This window comes from Acomys minous (assembly GCF_964271855.1).
Source record: "Acomys minous genome assembly, chromosome: 16".
NCBI classification, from domain to species: domain Eukaryota; kingdom Metazoa; phylum Chordata; class Mammalia; order Rodentia; family Muridae; genus Acomys; species Acomys minous.
In genome coordinates this window covers 44,248,750-44,266,724 of record NC_140498.1, presented here as the reverse complement: position 1 = coordinate 44,266,724, position 17,975 = coordinate 44,248,750, and the positions used below count along the sequence as shown (strand labels likewise).

The 17,975-nt window shown below is 44.6% G+C and overlaps 1 protein-coding gene across 23 annotated transcripts in view; it reads right to left on the bottom strand.

The window, feature by feature from the left end:
* The window catches only part of RBFOX1 (RNA binding fox-1 homolog 1), a 2,117,065-nt gene that overhangs the window by 1,227,723 nt on the left and 871,367 nt on the right, over positions 1-17,975 (bottom strand). For all 23 annotated transcript variants that reach the window (XM_084764427.1, XM_084764407.1, XM_084764449.1 and 20 more), the window contains one exon: positions 14,737-14,799. In XM_084764427.1, the coding sequence (XP_084620553.1) occupies positions 14,737-14,799 (63 nt within the window). The remainder of the gene's footprint in view (positions 1-14,736; positions 14,800-17,975) is intronic.

The following is a 17,975-nucleotide window of genomic DNA, read 5'->3' as shown; positions in this document are numbered from 1 at the left end:
AATCGGTGTCCAGAGAGAGGTGAAGAACACTAACCAGCATCGTGGAACTTTTTAATCCCCATATTTGGCCTTATTCCTGCTCTACGTAGAACTTTTGCCTGATAACGTGGCTTATAATTGCTGCTCAGCCTTCGTAACATCTGCTTGAAGAACTCAGACGCTCGGAAACACCGTTCTTCACCCTTACTCTGCAGCCTTTTTGGTGTCTTAACATTATTTTCCCCTCAGTTGGTCTCAAAAGGCTCGCATGGTGACAGGCATGTAGAACCGTCTGTGAACGCCAGTAGACTGGATTCAGGTCACACAGCTTTTCCTGTCACCACCAGTCTCTTCATAGAGCTCTCATTTGCATAGCTGCTGAGTCAATTTTTCACCCTCAAAACTTCAACTAGGCAGGCCGCCTTTCCTTGCAGGCAGCCACACATTCACAGGTTCTTCCTCGGTCCTCCCATTTACATCCAGCTAAACTAATTATTTTCCTGTTCCCTCACACCCGGTTGGTGTTCCACAAACTGCTGAGATGGCCCCATCTCCTGCAGGCACCACTTGTATCTTTTTCAGCAGCCTGTTTGACACACTGACAGAGCTATTAAGAATGTCAGCCTTCAAAGTGTGAGAAACTTGGGGAAAACACATGGTGTCATTCAAGCTAACATGGGTGCCTGCAGGGAACAGGAGAAACCAGGTGGACCACCTTCAAGAGAATGAGAAGGACCCTCTACCCTATCCCAGGGTACACAAAAGAAATAAAATGTGTAAAAACAAAATAAAAGAAGCAAAACATTATGATTTGGCTAAGGCTATGAATATTCTGGAAACATTGTTCTACAGTGTATTGAGTCATCAGTTGGGTTTTGTACACATTAAATAAGTGATAGATAGGAAGATGTCAGATAAATAATACATATAAAGAGGTAGTTTGATGACTGATTGATTGATAGAGAGAGGTAGATGAAAAACAATAGATAGTTGAGAGATTATAGACATATAGATGATGGAGAGATGATAGATAATAAATGAAAGATGATAAAGATAAACATAGATAGAAAGGAGATAGGTAAATAGGTGTTAGTAGCTCAATAATAAATACATATAAATAAGTAGATGATAAGGTAGATGAATGCACAGACATAGTCCATTAATTTTATTCCTAGCCCATGGGTACAACCCTACGTCTACACCAACCATTGTCATTCTTCCCTCCAAGACTGTCTCAACGTCTGAGCTCTTCTCCTTGCTGAGACTATTCCTTCTCTCGAAGCCCTTTTCACTGCTTTAGCTGTAATAATGTTGTTGAAATATAAGGATGACCGGGTTCTTTGCTTTTTCATATTCCTTGACAATTGCCTACTCCAGGGTCCAGTGTGGTATCGCTACCCTGATGAAGCTCTTTCCTGTAACTACTCCTCAACTCCACCCCAGGACTCCCCCTCCAGACCTCTGTTCTCAAAGCCATCTTCTCTGGATTCCTTAAAAGCATCTAATGCCTTGCCTCGACTCAAAGTGCACTTCCTAGAATGGCCACACTCAAGAATTACTACCGCTATTGCCCACACTAAACTATCAAAGTTCCAGCACGCTTTTGTGTGCGTTTACTGGATTGAATTCACAGTCCAGCATCGGCATGTGATTGTTCATCTGATATCGATGAACCCTGGAGGCCATGTGTCCCAGGAATCCAGAAAACATGCTTCTTCTTTGTTTCTATGGAGAGTATCATGCCAAGCGTAGGAAACATTCTACACTTAGGTCGAATGAATTACTGAGGTGCTGCTATGGTTACCTGCTCAAAAGGGCCGGATATCAGGTCCTGCTAAGAGAGTTGTCACAGGCAGAAAGGCAGTGCTGGTCCTGATTGACTGCCTTTGACCACATTCCTGATCAAAGCCCCTCTAGTGGGGCTAGAAGGTCTGATAAATCCCTCCAGCACCCTTGAAGTCAGGACTATGAGGACAACTGTTAAGACTGAAGATGCACATGACTTCTCAGGGCTCCATAGGCCTTCAAGCATCTTTTGCTTCACCATATTTATAATATTTATATTTATAAGCCTTTTTCTCCACCTTCACAATTTGCACTAAAGTATTTGACTATAATAGTAATTTACATGTATGTATGTGCATATATTTACATGTGTATTACATTCACATAAACATACATAGAAAGACATCTATATTACAGTACAGCATACCTCAAGCTACTTGCTCTTTTATTGCTTGGAAAAGACAGAGGACAGAAAAGTACATAACAGAATTCTATTTTTTTCAATCATATCAATTATCCACTTCATTTCCCTTTTTGAGAGTTATAAATATGGCCCAGAAGTAACCAAGGGCTTAGACAACAAAATCCTCAACTCCACAACCCACCAAAGCCCAGATCCGTCACAGACGGATCATGAGACTCATAGGCATCAGTACCTTGTCTCAGTGTAAGACAAGTGCTTAGAAAAGAATTCTCTAGAACATATATACTAGAAAAGAGAAGGCTGGATTCAAATTCATCTCTGCAATCATCTCTGTCATTATTTCCGCCATTGCCTTCCCGATCTCTTTGACTGTCTCCATCATCACCTCCTCTTGTACCTACAACCACCTCCATCAGCATCATGAACCCCAACCTTGAGGATTCTATCCAATCTCTCCAAGTGTCCTTGAGGGTACAACAGCAATAATGAGCAGAACACACCCCCACTAGGTCACACTGAGGAAGAAATGGGGTTCTGCATGGGCCCAGGCAGCAGTGCGGCACTCTATAAAACTTCTATGAAATATCCCTTGCCAGAATATTTTAGTTGAGAGAGTTTTGAAGGAATAAGTTAACTAGGCTGGGGTGTAAAATGACCTTTGGAAGGTAGAGAGGAAAACTACAAAACAAATATAACTTCGGAGTGAGCATAAGCAGCCTCCAGTGGTTTCCTTAGGCTCTATGCCCTCCCAAGTTCATGGGCTTTCTACCTGCTAGCTGACTGGGTCCTCTTCTTGCCTCGTCAGAAGCAGCAAGATCTTTTCTAACTGAAGCAGAAAGAGTCTGTGGCAGCCTCACTGCCAAAGCGCTATTCCTAGGGTCCAACCCTCCCTAAAGCTTTTGTTAGCAGATCTCCTTCTTGTACACCAAAATAATTTTCATCTCATCACACACACACACACACACACACACACACACACACACACACACACACACACAAACACACACACACAGAGTGGTTCTCAACCTTTGCAATGCTGTAGCCCTCAATACAGTTCCTCATGTTGTGGTAACCCCCCTAAACCACAAAATTATTTTCGTTGCTACTTCAGAACTGTCATTTTGCTACTGTTACAAATAGCCATGTAAACAGCTGACACGGAGGATGCCTGATATGCAGCCTCTGTGAGCAGGTTGCTTGGCCCTCAAAGGGGTCACGGACTCTCAGGCTGAGAGCAGGTACACTAGAGGTCACTGTTGGCCTCAGAAGAAAATGGAACTAACAAAGACTAAAAAAACAGATTTGAGAGATAGCTCAGTTGATAGAATATATTTTTCCAGCATGAATAAAATCCTTGGTTCAGTCCCTAGCAGTACACAAATTAGGTGTTCTAGGGCACACCATAATCACAACATTGTGAGATAGAGGCAGCAGGAGCAGAAAAATGAAGGATATCTTTGGCTAGATAGTAGGTACAAGGCTAGGTTTGGCCATTGACACTGTGTCTCAATGCCCCATCCTTACACACACACACACACACACACACACACACACACACACACACACACACCACACACACACACAGAGACTCAGGCATGGTAAACAGAAAGCCAGCACTTGACCCTTGAGGATGGCTGCTTCCTTTTTTTTAAAAGCCAAATGAATTCGTAGATGAGCCCTATTGGTCTACGCAGCCAAAAAAATCCCAGCTCACAGCTTATTTGACCTTGCAGTGTCCAGCTCTGAAAATGCCCCTGACAGAATTTTCCAAAGCCATTATGGAAGCGCACGCTCTGTGAAGCAGTTCTGAGAACCCGGTGCGTATCAACAGCCCTCCCATATGAGAGTCCGTGGCTAGAGCATCAACCCTGACTGAACCGGGCACCAGCAGGCCCATGAGTTCCAGAATCTCCTTGCTATTGCCAAGGAGTAACAGGGCATCCACCACAGATTCAGAGCAGAAGTGGCACCTGTCTTTGAAACAACGCCTGAAGGGGGCTGGAGAGATAGCTCAGACAGCTGTGAAGGCATGAGTTCAATTCTCAGCATTTATGTCAAAAGGTAGGCATGGCGCATGCGCTTGAAATCCCAGCACTGGAGAGGTAGAGACAGGGGGATCTTTTTGAAGCACCATCCACTTCTGCACATTAATGTGTGATAGAGTAGTAGGTGATCTTTTGTTATGGGTTCTCTCTCTATTTTCTGTGCATCCCTTGGAGGCAAATTTCCAACAAAGAGCTTGCCTCCATTTTCTTAAGAAATGGGTAGGAGTCAAAAATGTTGGAAGGTACATTACAGTGAACTGATTATTTACTGGCATCATCCACTTAAAAACCAGCCAGTGGTGCATAGCCAAGTTCACGAAGATTTCCATCCTTTAACTTTCATAGTTACTCTTGACTATCAACTGGATGGGATGGGTAAGTGCCGCGATTAGCAAATCACAGCTCTGGGTGTGTCTGCGGGGCTATGCCTATGCAAGAATAAGGAAGCATGAGCTGGAAAGGTTTGCCATGAATGCGGTGGCACCGTCCCATGGATTAAAGCTGGCATGGGCGGATGAAAAGGGGAAAGCTGTCTTGAACAGGCATTGGGGTGGGGGTGGGGCATATGTTCATTCGCTCTGTGTCTGCTGCTCTTCTCATTCTCACAGTCTCGCACTTTCCCCCTCTCTTTTTTCTCCCCCCTCCCCGTGCCCTTGTTTCCTATTTCTCACAGACGGCAATATAAGCTGTTCTGTTCCATGACGTACCGCCTCCCCCGCCCCTGGTCTGTACTCCTCCTCCACTCCTGGTCTGTGCCCCCCTCCCCTGCCCCTGGTCTATGTCCCTTCCCCCGCCTCTGGTCTGTGCCCCCTCCCCAACCCCTGGTCTGTACCCTCTGAAAGCACGAAGCAAACCAAACTCTCAAATTGTTTCTTTTGGGAATTTCGTTCTAGTAAGTAAAAGTCAGATCAACACACTTGAGTGTTGCCTCTCATAGGTTTATGATCAGGATTTACTCCAAGCAAGGAAGAAAAGTTTATGGGCTTCAAGTAACAGACCCTAAGCTGGCACCAAGGGCACATCCCAGCTAGACACGGCCAAGAGTGAGTGCGTTAGCTGAGTTCACCGTGCTACCTTTGTTGCTATAACTCTTTAAAGTGTGTGTGTGTGTGTGTGTGTGTGTGTGTGTGTGTGTGTGTGTGTGTGTGCAGGCGCCATTGTGTGCATGTGGAAGACAACCACCTTCTGGGATTTAGTCTTTTTCTTTCTGACGATATAGGCCGTGGGATTATAACCTAGTTCCTCAAGTTTGGCAGTGAGCACCTTACCCACTGAGCCATCTCACCAACCCAATTTAATTTTTGAAACAGGGTCTATCACTGCACCTGAAGCCTTGATGGTTCATCTTCACCTGCTGTTCAGCCAGCCACTGACACCTGCCTGCCGCTAACCCCCGGCAGTGAGATCACAGGTACACACTGAGTCCAGGATTCCATGTGGGTGCTGGGGATTTGAACTTGGGTCCTCACGCCTGTGCAGCAAGCACTTTACCTTCTGAGCCATCTCCCAGGCCCACAATCATGATTGTGGGTGATGGAAAAATGGATTGGGACAAATCTTAAGGGTAGAAGCCTACAGTGACCTCAGCTTTGGACCCTGGGTTTGCATAGTGTTTACAAGTGGCTGTGGGACAGCCATAGATGTTAAGTGATTCAGGTACACTGAAGCCGCCACATTTCCTCAACATCTTCAGAGGGCTGCTTGTACATTAAGTTTAAACCCATCACGAAGGTCAGTGAGAGCTCGAATTCTGTTCTGAAATGAGAGGCTGATGCACTTGGAGCAGTGCCCCAGGGTGAGAGAGCTCAGCTTTGCATGCAGGACATGGAGGTTCCCCAGTCTGGAGTCAGACCCGCACCGGCTGAGGCGAGCAATTACGTGCACTGGCCATCTGCTCAGGGGTTGTGAAGGCAGCCATGTGTCCTCCTGCAATGGACGCCGGGGAGGACACTGATCGCTAGTCAATCTGCTTGAAATTGCCTCCTATGATCGGTGGGTAATGACTCAGGTAGGTCACGGCCAGGGACGTTTCTGTTATTAATGCCTTAGCAGCTGTAAGTGGGCATTGATTCTGCGGGGCCTGCAGGTTTATGGAGAGGTGGGGAGAGCCTGGCCCCGTGAAGCGCAAATGGTCATTGCTGAGGGAGGAGGCAACCCTGAGAGGGCCTTGTCCTTCAAGAAGTACGAGGGAGGCCCAGGGGGAAGGTCAGTCAGCTCTGAAAGGGGAAAACCAGAACCTGATGAGGAGAGAAGGATGTACATTTTTTGGGGAACCCCTCAGCTGTCTCCCTGACCTGGGATCAAGCTGCACAAGTGCTCAAGTTCATTGGCATCACACCATTGTGAAAAACACACAAGAAACACAACTTAAAGAGAGAAGAGTCCATCTGACGTCACAATTCCTTGGGTCGCGGCCCACAGTCAGTCACTTGGACCTATTTTGATAAGGCTGTGTCAAGGCCTGATGTCATGGTGGGGACTTGAAAAGGACAAATGTCTCACTTTATAGCAGCCCCAAAGTGAAGCAAGAAGGGGGCAGGGACATGAGGAAGCCCCCTAGGCAACACTCTCATCTGTGCTTCCACCTCCTAAGCTTCCAGACTGTCCTAGAAGACCATCCCATTGTGAACCAATGGCACAGTCCACAAAATCTTCATGACCCAAGATACTTCGCAAAGTCTCACCTTTGAACTTTGCTCCATTGAGGAACAAGTCTTCAACAGGTCATGTCAAATCAAAACTGCAAAACGTATTCATGTCAGTAGATGTGACTGGGAAGACCCTGGCATGTAAGAGAGCCCGGATTATTTGATTTGTTTCAAAATTTTACCTTCAATTTTATCATGTATGAAAACCCTTCTCCTTCATGTGCACTCCTTGTAAAATGCTTAGCAGTCAGCAAGAATACAAGAGCAAAATTCCCTTAGCTGGTTTAGAAGTAGGAAAGGAAGGGATAGATGGAAGCATTACCAGACTGTCATCATCAACACACACCTCAGTGTCTTAGCAAGCTGGCACGTGTCACAATATAGTTTAGTAACTTTCCCAGGACAATTTATTTTCTTTAACATGGAAAGTCTGAGATCTAGTAAGAATTAACAACCCTACTTGGGGAGATAGCTCAGTGGTAAAAGCACATTTTGTGCAAGCGTGAGGATCCGAGTTCAAAACCTCAGAACCCACATGAAATTCAGGTTGTGGCAGTGCACATGGGTAACCCCACTACCGGTGGAGACAGAGACAGGTAGAGCTCTGGAGCTTGCCAGCCATCTACTTTAGCAAAATAAGCAAGTTTCAGGTTTCATGAGAGACCATATGTCAACAAAATGAGGCAGAAAGGGATACAGGAAGACAATATCTAGCATCTCCACAAGTTCATGCACACACAGACAGACAGACAGACAGACATGTGCACATAAATGCCATACACGTACAAAGAGGCAACCATTTTGGTAAGTTCATGTACAGTCATGTATGTACACACACACACACACACACACACACACACACACACACACACACACACATACATATATCACTTGTCAGGACAGGAGACTGTTTCTCAGTGGGGTCCGGCCAGCAATAATAGCAACTTGCGTTACCTTGGCTAAGTAGCAAGCTCAAGTCTAGCCTATACTAATGATGCTCTGTCTCAACTCCCCTCTGCCCTGTGCATACACAAACATGAACAGACATCTCTTAGACATAGTAGATGGGAACCAATACTTGACTCCCAAATATGTTTGTCTCGAAGTCTGCACTTGCCACTTGAACACTTCTAATAAAATTGAGGTATTAACAGCTTTAAAGACAAGAACGTAAACGTAATTGTCTACCAGAAAGAAACTAGTCACATGTTTTAAAAACAAAACAAGTTATCAAAAACACAGAGGACCTTCTCTGTTTGCTTTGGAGATTCTCAAATTTTCAAGTGATCTGTAACCTTCCACCAGTGGTCTTTTTTCCCCTAAAACAAGTCTTTATTGCCATGATTTATTAACCAGCTTATCACTCAGTTCTGGTTTGGTCCTTTGCAATGTCCAGAGATCCTACAGATTTACTGGGGTTTTAAACAAACAGCCCACAGTACCATGTGGAAACAGCAAGTGACCTTATCTTTAGATTAAGTGAAGGGATTTAGCAAAAATATTGAGCTGACATTTTCCCTGGTTCCTCCGATTGAGAACTGATAAATGATGAAGATAAACAGAAAGGTTGCACTTCTCCGTGATGGTCCAGGATGCAGTGCCGACTTCCACTCTTGTAATTCTCTGATGCAGTGAGTAGGAACCAAACACATAAATGTCGCTTTATTAAACAGCCGGAGAACAGGCAGAGCGCCTGTGTCAGATGGGTTATACATCTACCCAGTATATCTTCACATCCAGGAGACAAAGGGCTCATTTCAGTAGCCAGGCAGGACCAGGAGGGACAGCTGGTGGTCCCTCATCCATCTGTGTCTCCCTGGGATAATGATGTTCCCCTTCCATCTCCATTGTGGCCCACTTTCCACGTTTCCTGTTTACTTCCTGAAGCCTAAGTTAGACGGGCCTTAGTGAGAGATCACTGAGGTCTCGTCGCTTCTTTGTACTATAAAGCTGAAGACTTATTATTCCAGTGTGATGTTTAGTGCCATGCAGCTCGCTGCTCTACTACCCAAGGCTGGCTGGCTTGCTATTGTAAAGGTTGGGATATTTGGGGAGGTAGGGTTGCTAGCATCATGAGTAACTATTAAGATACGGAGCAGCAGCACTGGGAAGATGGCTCTGTTGGCAAAGTCCACACTGTGCAAGCGTGAGGAGCAGGGTTGGTGATCCCTGGTGCCTGCATAGGGGTCCAGACATGATAACAAACACCTGTGCTTGAGTGGATGTGATCAAAATCATGCAGGTCCCCTGAAGCTTTCTGGCCGACCATTTCTATCACATTGCTCAGCTCTAGTTTCAATGAGAGGCTCTCTATCGATGAATAAAGAGGAGAGGGACAGAGAAAGACGACATTGGCCTCTATTTTCTACACACACAGCCATGTCTTATAAACACACACACACACACACACACACACATACACACACACACACACACACATACATGCACACACACACGATGAAGCATGAGTAACAAGCCAGAGTTATAAGGGATAAAATGACAGGAAGTTAGTAAGACAGACCAGGAGGAGGTGCCAGTTCAGCCTTTGCTACTCCCTAACACTGGTCTTAAAACTTGCTCTGCTAGAAGCCTACTATATATGCTAATTTTCACCTCACTGCTACCAGATGTCCTACAGGATGTGACTTAAAAGAGAAAGAGTTCATTTTGGCTGATTGTTTGAAGAGATATACTTCTCTATTCTTTCAGTCCACGCTTCTGTAAAAATGTCTGTGCAGTCCTCCCTGCGGTGTACTCTGCAGTTTGTTTGTCTGTCCCAGGTAAACTAGAAGCAACACTAAGTTGTTTTTCATGTCCCCAGGACCACACTTTATAATGAACTGGAGTACAACAGCTTAAAGCACTTCTATGTAGTAAGAACATCAGGGTGTTGGCCCAGACTAGACAGTAGGACTTAAGAACCATCATGGCAGTGGGAACATACTGCACTTGGCCCCACCTCAGTAGACCAGGAAACAAAGACAGAGAAACAAGCTGGAAACAGGCGTGGTTATGTCCGACAGAGACTTCCTCCAGTTAACCCATTCTTCCAACTGAGTGCTAAAGCCTACAGGCCTGTCTGTGGTACTTACATCAAAACAGGGCTCCTTCTTACAACTTATCTTCCTCCATATCATCCTCTTTCCTGGTGAAATTTATTCAGGATGATTGCTTATCTTCCTGCTTCCCTGTCTTCCCTCTCACCTCCCATTCTCTCATGCGTAGCCAGTCAAAAAGGACTCCAAGGACTCCTCCCACACACAGCAGAAGGTAGGAAGGCAAAGAAAGACCCAGAGAGAACTCTACCTGTACAGCAGCTTGGGAGAAAGAAAAGAGGCCCCCGGGGAACTGGGTGCAAGTAGAGACTGCTTGCTAGAGGGTCAGTGTCAAAGCACTGAAGTAATCAAAGTGAGGGCATTGTTCTGTGTGTTACTCTGGAAGCCATGGGACCATTGTGGTTGAAATCAACCCTATCCTCTGTCCAGCTATCAATTAAAGGAATATCTTTCTTATGTTGTATTCTCTCTCCTTTTCCCTCTCTTCATCTTTTCCTCTCTCCCTCTCCTTTCTCTCTCCCCTTCTTTCCTTATCTCCCTCTCCTTTCCCTCCCTCTTCCTTCATCATCTCTTCCTTTCTCCTGCCCTTCTTACTTTTCCCCTTCCCTATACCAACTGATGGCTTCTAACTTTTTCCATTGTCCAGCCAACCTACTCAGTTTTCAACTTCCCGGATTGAATTCAGCACAGTTTCTCAACTTATATACCCTCACACTTTCTATTATTGGCCAGCCCATCAAAAGTCTCATCCTGATCATGTAGTGGCCTTCCTATATCCTGAGGATGAACTTAGAATTTCTTTTCTCACCTACATCAGTGTAGGTGTATCTGCACTGGTTAGCACTTGGAACTTGGGATCAACTCACTTGGTTGACAGGCAACACATTTCAATATTTCACAGAGGAAGTGTGCAAAGCAAGTAAGTATGTAATAATCATCACTTAGGAATATTGTCAGTTCAGTCTGTTTGGTGGGATCCAGCAAAAGGTAGATCTAGGCTCAGAAAGTACCAAGGACAGGTGACTTTGACTGCTTAAGCATTATTGTATCAGAAATCTTGCAAAGGAAGCTCCTAAAATGCTGTGGCAAAGGCTCCCTCATCTCCTGGATGCTGGTTGGAGAATGAGACCATATTCATTACAGAAGTATGAGACCTGGGAAGAAAAGGGTGAATGAATAGAATTTGATTCAGCTTCAAGTATTACTTGGAGCCAGATAACAGACTGAGTGTATTAGTCACACTCCTGTTGCTGTGACAGAATGCCCTAGAATAACCATGCAGAGAGAGGAAATAGTTTTGCTCACTATTTCGGATGTCTCAGTCCATTATGATGAAGAAGGCATGGTGGAGCAGAAGAGCTACTTCATGGTAGAAAAGAGAGAGAGGGAGAGAGGAAGAGAGAGAGAGAGAGAGAGAGAGAGAGAGAGAGAGAGAGAGGAAGAGAGAAAGAGAGAGAGAGAGAGAGAGAGAGAGAGAGAGAGAGAGAGAGAATACATGATGAAGATGACCAGCTACTTCATGGTACAAGGAAAGTAGGATAAGGAGGAGGAGGGAGCAGAGAGAGCATGAGCTCATAAATGTTTCCTTTTCCTTTTTCTCTTTTATTCTGTCTGGGTCTCCGGTCTAAGGAAGGTGCCACCTGCATTCAGGTGGGTCTCCTCCCTTAGGTGATCTCAGGAAAGACGCTCAAGGACACACACACACTCAGAGGCGTGCTTTACAAACCTTCTATGTTCTTCTCCAGCTGATCAAGTTGACAGTCAAGAGAAAGAACCATTAAAATATCTTTCCCTCCTTTAATTAATTCATGGATTAATAACTGTGACACAGCACACATGAAAAGTGTTATCTGACAGGTGGGAGAGGTCAAGGAAGCCTTCTGTTAGACATTAAATCTACAAGTTGTAGGAAATTGCTTTGAGGCCTAAGTTCAACCAATGAGGCTGCTAACATGCATTTCCCGTGACATTGTGTTTGGCAAACACGTCACCCAGGGATGGGAAAAGCCAGGAAATAGACATTGGCTCATAGGAACGAGTTCTGTAAACCATGCACATTGGCCAGTAATATCTATCCAAGGGTTCAGATGCCAAAGGAGTCCTGAGGAAAGTTAAATGGTAAAAGATGAGCATACCTTGGAGGAAGGAAACAGAAGTGATTTCTGACATCACCGGCAACACCAAATTGGCATCTCATGTCAAGGTGAGCAAGCTTGTCAGGATTGCAGATCCAAGCCACAGAGATAGAATTTCTGGCGAGATTCCAGAAATTACTGGGACAGTTTCCTAGCCAGCTCTGAATCCCCTATTAGCAGAGAAGAGCACCCAAGGGTGCAGGGGCATGAACTACTCTGGATGCCAGTGTACCTGCTCCCCAGGCACGATGGTTAGAACTAACTTCTAACTCAAGCGAAGTAGTATCACCGTGGAGATACATCTCTGTGGTCAGGTGTGTGAGAGTTTCTAGATTAGATTAATTGATGTAGGAAAAGCCACCCTAAATGAGAGCGACACCATCCTATGGGTCAGGATTCCTGACTGAATAAAACCGAAGCAAGTGGAGCGCCGGCAGTTATTACTAGTCTCTGCTTCCTGACTGTGGATTCCTGATGAGGAGCTACTTCACTCTCTGGCATCATGCTGTCCTCGCTCTGATGCTCTGCACCTTCACCCTTTGTACCAAAGCAAGCTCTCTTTCCCCAGCTAAACAACCTCCCAGAACTCAACTCTCCTCTTTAATCAAGTAATTTTCTGACCTAGGAAGTGGATTGACGTTTCCTTTGTGTGTGCGTGTTTTTTTTTTAACTTGAGACAGGGTTTCTTCTCTGTGTAGCCTTGGCTGACCTGGACTTGCTTTGTAGACCAGGCTGGCCTTGAGCTCACAGAGATCCTCCTGCCTCTGCCTCCTGAGTGCTGGGGTTACTGGCTGGATTGAAGTTTCTAATACCACAGATGCTCTAGTCTCAAGGAAAGTAACCTAGAATCGGGTGTCAGCCCTCAGACTGAGTCTGTCCACAATGAGATACTTTCTCTCTCTTCTTTTTCAAATTTTAAAAAAAATCATGTCTGCTCACTAGAATGTAGTGAGCAAATGAATACTTCATTTCTCTCATCAGACCGTACCTGCAGAAAGGAAATATCATCTCCATAGACAGATTACATGAGCTCCTATACTGGGAATCTCGGGCTCCCTGGCCTTCCCTAGATCTGCAGCTTCCAGCCTCAGCACATGGCCTGAACAGACAACAATTTGCATCATGTTCTGTAGCAGAGGCACAGAGGGTCAGGCTTCTTCTAAAACCCCATCCTTGAATGCTTCATTTCCTTATCTCTTACTTCCTGTCCCAACCACACTGAAGGGGCATGGCACTACTTGGAAAGGAAGAGAAAGTACTAGACCTGTTTAACTTTATACTTCACAGCTTGGAACGGACTAAATGCCAAATAGCTCTTGCCCCCTCTTACGTACAAAACCTCTCACAGTTTTTAGGAAATGCTGAAATGGAAACTTCAGAGGCATGACAAGATAGAGGTGGCAGCTAGGGAATAGAGATGGAAGGTTCCATTATGATTAGAAACAAAAGTCTGGCTCTAATCCCCTGCATGACTCACATGTTAGCTGATCAGAGACTCTCAGATGGAGCACAGGGCTAACACTATCAGTGGTTTGCTTCTTCTTCTTCTTCTTCTTCTTCTTCTTCTTCTTCTTCTTCTTCTTCTTCTTCTTCTTCTTCTTCTTCTTCTTCCTCTTCTTCTTCTTCTTCCTCCTCCTCCTCCTCTTCCTCCTCCTTCTTCTTTTCCTCCTCTTCACTTGCACACACAAATTCCACAGCAAGAATGGCATCCAGGCAATACCACCCAGGTAAAAGTGTCCCTATAATCAGCTAGCCCTCCCTGGTGTAGAGTTCCCTGACCCCACCTGCTCCCTTTGACATTGGGGTGGTATTTCAGGAACCAAATGAGCCCCTACCAGCCTGAGAAGCAGGATATGCTAAGTAAATCCCAAGCCTGTGAGGGAAGCTGTATCTAGAAAAATAAATAAATCCTTAAGCCACCTTTCTGAAACTTTGATGGTGTTCATAAATGGTAACAATTTTATTCCTAAAGCATGTTTTTCACAAGCAAAACTATGGTAGAGGAGAACCCAACTCAGACTTTATGAGGCCACAGACTTTATGAGGCCTCTGGAGCTAATAGATATTTTTTTAAATGGGGAAAGTTGAAAAAATGCTGTTAGCTTCACAAAAACTAAGTTCTTATGTGCAATGGCAAAGACAGATAGCAGGTAAATAATTACTGGGTGAAAGCAAATGAAATTTCTCAAACATTTCCCTGTATCTTAAGGCACAGATAATCCTTTTACAGTAGTTGCCTGTATTACAGAGGCATGTTCTGGCTCTAAAAGAACAAAATCAGTTGTTTCTAAATGTCTGGAATTACAAGGGTTTTCTTTCTACATTTCAGGGTCATTTGATGAGAAAAGTGACACATTCTCCCCCTCACGAGCAGACCACAGGAAATAGAAGAAAGCAAAGTACATTTTACATGAACATTCACTTTCTACCAGTGGCCTAACCCACCGACATGTACATCTTCCCCTAATTCACTGGAGGGGTGAGAGGCAGAGCTGGGAAGAGGTTCTACATAGCAAGCGCCCTTCTTAATCCAGCACAGGAGTGCCAAACAGAGAGGGCAGGCAGACAGCAAGTTTCTAGGGGAACAGAAGAGACTCTGCTAGAGAGGAGATCAAAGAAACAGATGCATTTACACAGTCAATGCTGCAAACGGGGTGCACTTACTGAATGCTGAGCTCGATCAAGGAAGCCGTAGGTCCCACTTTCATGAGGTCTTTGAGCAGTTTCCTAAAGAAGAGAAGAGGACAGGGCATGAGAGGGAGGACTCATGAGCTTCCACGCATGGTGCACGCCCGCCACTTCTGTTATCCTATGTGTGCCGTTTCAGTTACACTAGCGGTATTTGCTTCTAAAACAGATCCTGGCTACATTATAAGTTTACCTCGGTGAAGACAGCAAGAAAACCAAAATCTAAGTTTCTTGGTGTGGCTATTAAATCTTTCCTCCTCTAGCATGTACGGTGTAACTCTAGCATGTACGGTGTAACTCTAGCATGTATGGTGTAACTCTTGCCTATTTGAGAAGAGGCTGCAGGGCTCAGAGTGTGAGAGAGGACATTGCATCAAGACTGGAATCGGGCCACCAAATCTGGAGGCGTTCTCTGCTCTGCTGCTCACACTGATTTCCGGGTCACAGGAGGTCTTAGGGAAGTATAAGCAGTTGATATTTCAGGGTTGAGCTTACGGATTTCATGAATGGAGCTAGGTCCAGTGAAGTAAGTTCTAAGATTCCTTTCAACTCTGAACCTATGGTGCTCTATGAGGACCAACAGCACGATGGCCGGACGTTTGGTTTAGGAGCGATGACCAGTGTGAAGTGAGTACAGCTGCCAGTCTCAGAGCGGAGTGCAGCTCAGACGTAGGGCACTGTGCATGAGATCCAGTGTTAGCCCCAGCTCCACAAATAGGAAAATAAAGTCAAGTAACGTTCACAGGACTCAGAGTTGCAACGGGGGTCATTTCCAAATAACAACAACTGGGATTCACTCACAGACTTAGATTCCTTCCATGGTCCCCTAAACCAAATGGACTGGGACCTGTTTCTTCCTTGGGGAAGAAACAAAAGCCTCAGACGCAGAACCTTTTTTTCAGGGTTCTGGAACTAGGATTCGGGGATTACTCGGTTGCTGGGAAGCAATAATACAGTGTCAGCAGTTCCCAAGTTTCAGACTTAATTTTAAATATGGTTTACAGAAACGTTAAGAACATATACTCTCTTCTATATGTCTTTCTATACATGTGATGGAAACAAGTGTCGAGAACGTTCCAATTAGGTGAGTCCCAGCGTGTTGATAAACTAGTCATCCAATGGTTTCACGCTGTTAGGAAGAGGAAGTGTAGAGACGCGTGAGAACAGAGAGCTCTGAAGTGGCACAGCATGAGCAGCTCCCTCTATACTCATCTTCAGGAGCCTTTTGCTTTGATGTTTTTGCTTTGGTAACATCCTTTAATCAGTGCAAAATCTCATGAACCAATATCCACTGATCCATTCACCCACCCATTCACCAGTCTCTCCCTTCACCTACACGCACATGTAATCGCCACTCACCTACTCACTTATCCATCCATCCATGAACTATTCCTCCATCTTTCCATCTTCCATTCATCTAGCCACAAACCTCTCCACCTCAACAAACATAATTCTATCCAAGCTTCACTAATGCACACGCCCACATGTCCAGCCACCCACCCATTTACTCGCCCTTCCATCTATTTATACCTACTCAGCTGTCCACCCACCCAACCGGTCACTCATCCGTTCACTTACTATTCCCCCATATGCCTAACTGCTCACTACCCCATGTAACCATACATCTCTCTGTCTATACATATTACTCACCAAACATATGTCTACCCATCAGTCCATCCTCCATCTACCCACCTACCTACCTACCCATTCCAGTTACTCATATCTGACTACTCAGCCATCCATTCATTCATTTACCCATATATATATATATATATATATATACACACACACATACATACACACACATATATGTCCTAATGTATAACATATACATTATACTATATATTATATGCTTTATATGTGACACATATTATATGTTCTATTACATATGTCATATATGACACATGTCATGTATAATATGTTATATATTTATATGTTATATATTAAGATATATGTGAATGATTGGATGTGAATGTGAGGAAGAATGGGTAGGTGAACAGAGGGTTACAGAAATGAATATGTATATATATATATATATATATATCCTTCCACCTACCCATCCTCCACTCACCTGTCTCTCTACCATGTCTTTATCCATCCATTCACCCATGCATCCTTCCATATTTGTACACATTTTCCATTCACACACTCATCACCTATGCGTCCATTCATTTCTGCATCCCTCTGCCCACCTATCCACCCTTCCTTACACTCACGCCCACTTATTCACATACATCCTAGTGTTTACACACCCCCTGAGCAGTTAAGAGTGCTTGTTCTTGCAGTTCCTTGAACAGACATAGTAGCTTATACATAACTTGATTTCAATAGTGTGCAATGCTCCCTACTCTCAACTCTGTGGACAATAGGCAAGCCCACAGTCCACATATATACATGCAGACAAGAGATTGTATAAAATAAAATAGATAAATCTAAAAGAATAAATAAACAGGAAGTGACTTGTCAGGAAGATGAGATTTGGAAGATAAAAGGCAACTAGATGGTTCAGGAATGATCAGCCAGCTCACCGGACTCTCTGAACGATGTAGGAAAACAGTCTGATTTCTAACAAGTAGCACTTCCTTGAACCCTTTGTATCTCCCAGCTCTATATGCAAATATGTATGCCTCTTATTATATCCTACTTATTAAAAACAATTCTTTCTACTATAGTCAGTCCCATATATTCCCACCTTCCTGCCATTTCCTCTGTCCTGTAGTGTACTATTCACACTAAGACCCAGCTATGTCAAACCACCAAAAAAGACTTAGGGCTTTGTTCCTCTTCAGGCCCTTTGATCATGTCCTTCTTCCCTTTTGAGCCGCCTCCGTCTGGTCCGATGACAACTCATTCTTCATTGACCACCCAAGAGTGCTTTCTGGAGATTTCACTGACCCTTTCTGCTGAATTGTTGGGATGTTGCTGTGGTCACTTGCACATTCCCTTATCAGAACATGACTGCGTCATCTTTCTAACCCTTTGTGGACTTGAACTACTCACAACCAGAGAACTGAGGCAGGGTTTAATTGCACACCATAGGTTTGTCATCTGGCCCACTGCCCGGGCACTTACCAGCTGTTCACCATATTGTACAGTCTAAGAGCAATTCCTCACTGACCCAGAGCATTACAATATCAAGGAAGCAAAGTGACCTCCATTCCAGAAGATGGTTTCTCTGAGCAACATGGCCTCCTCTTGTGTTCTGGTGTGGTACC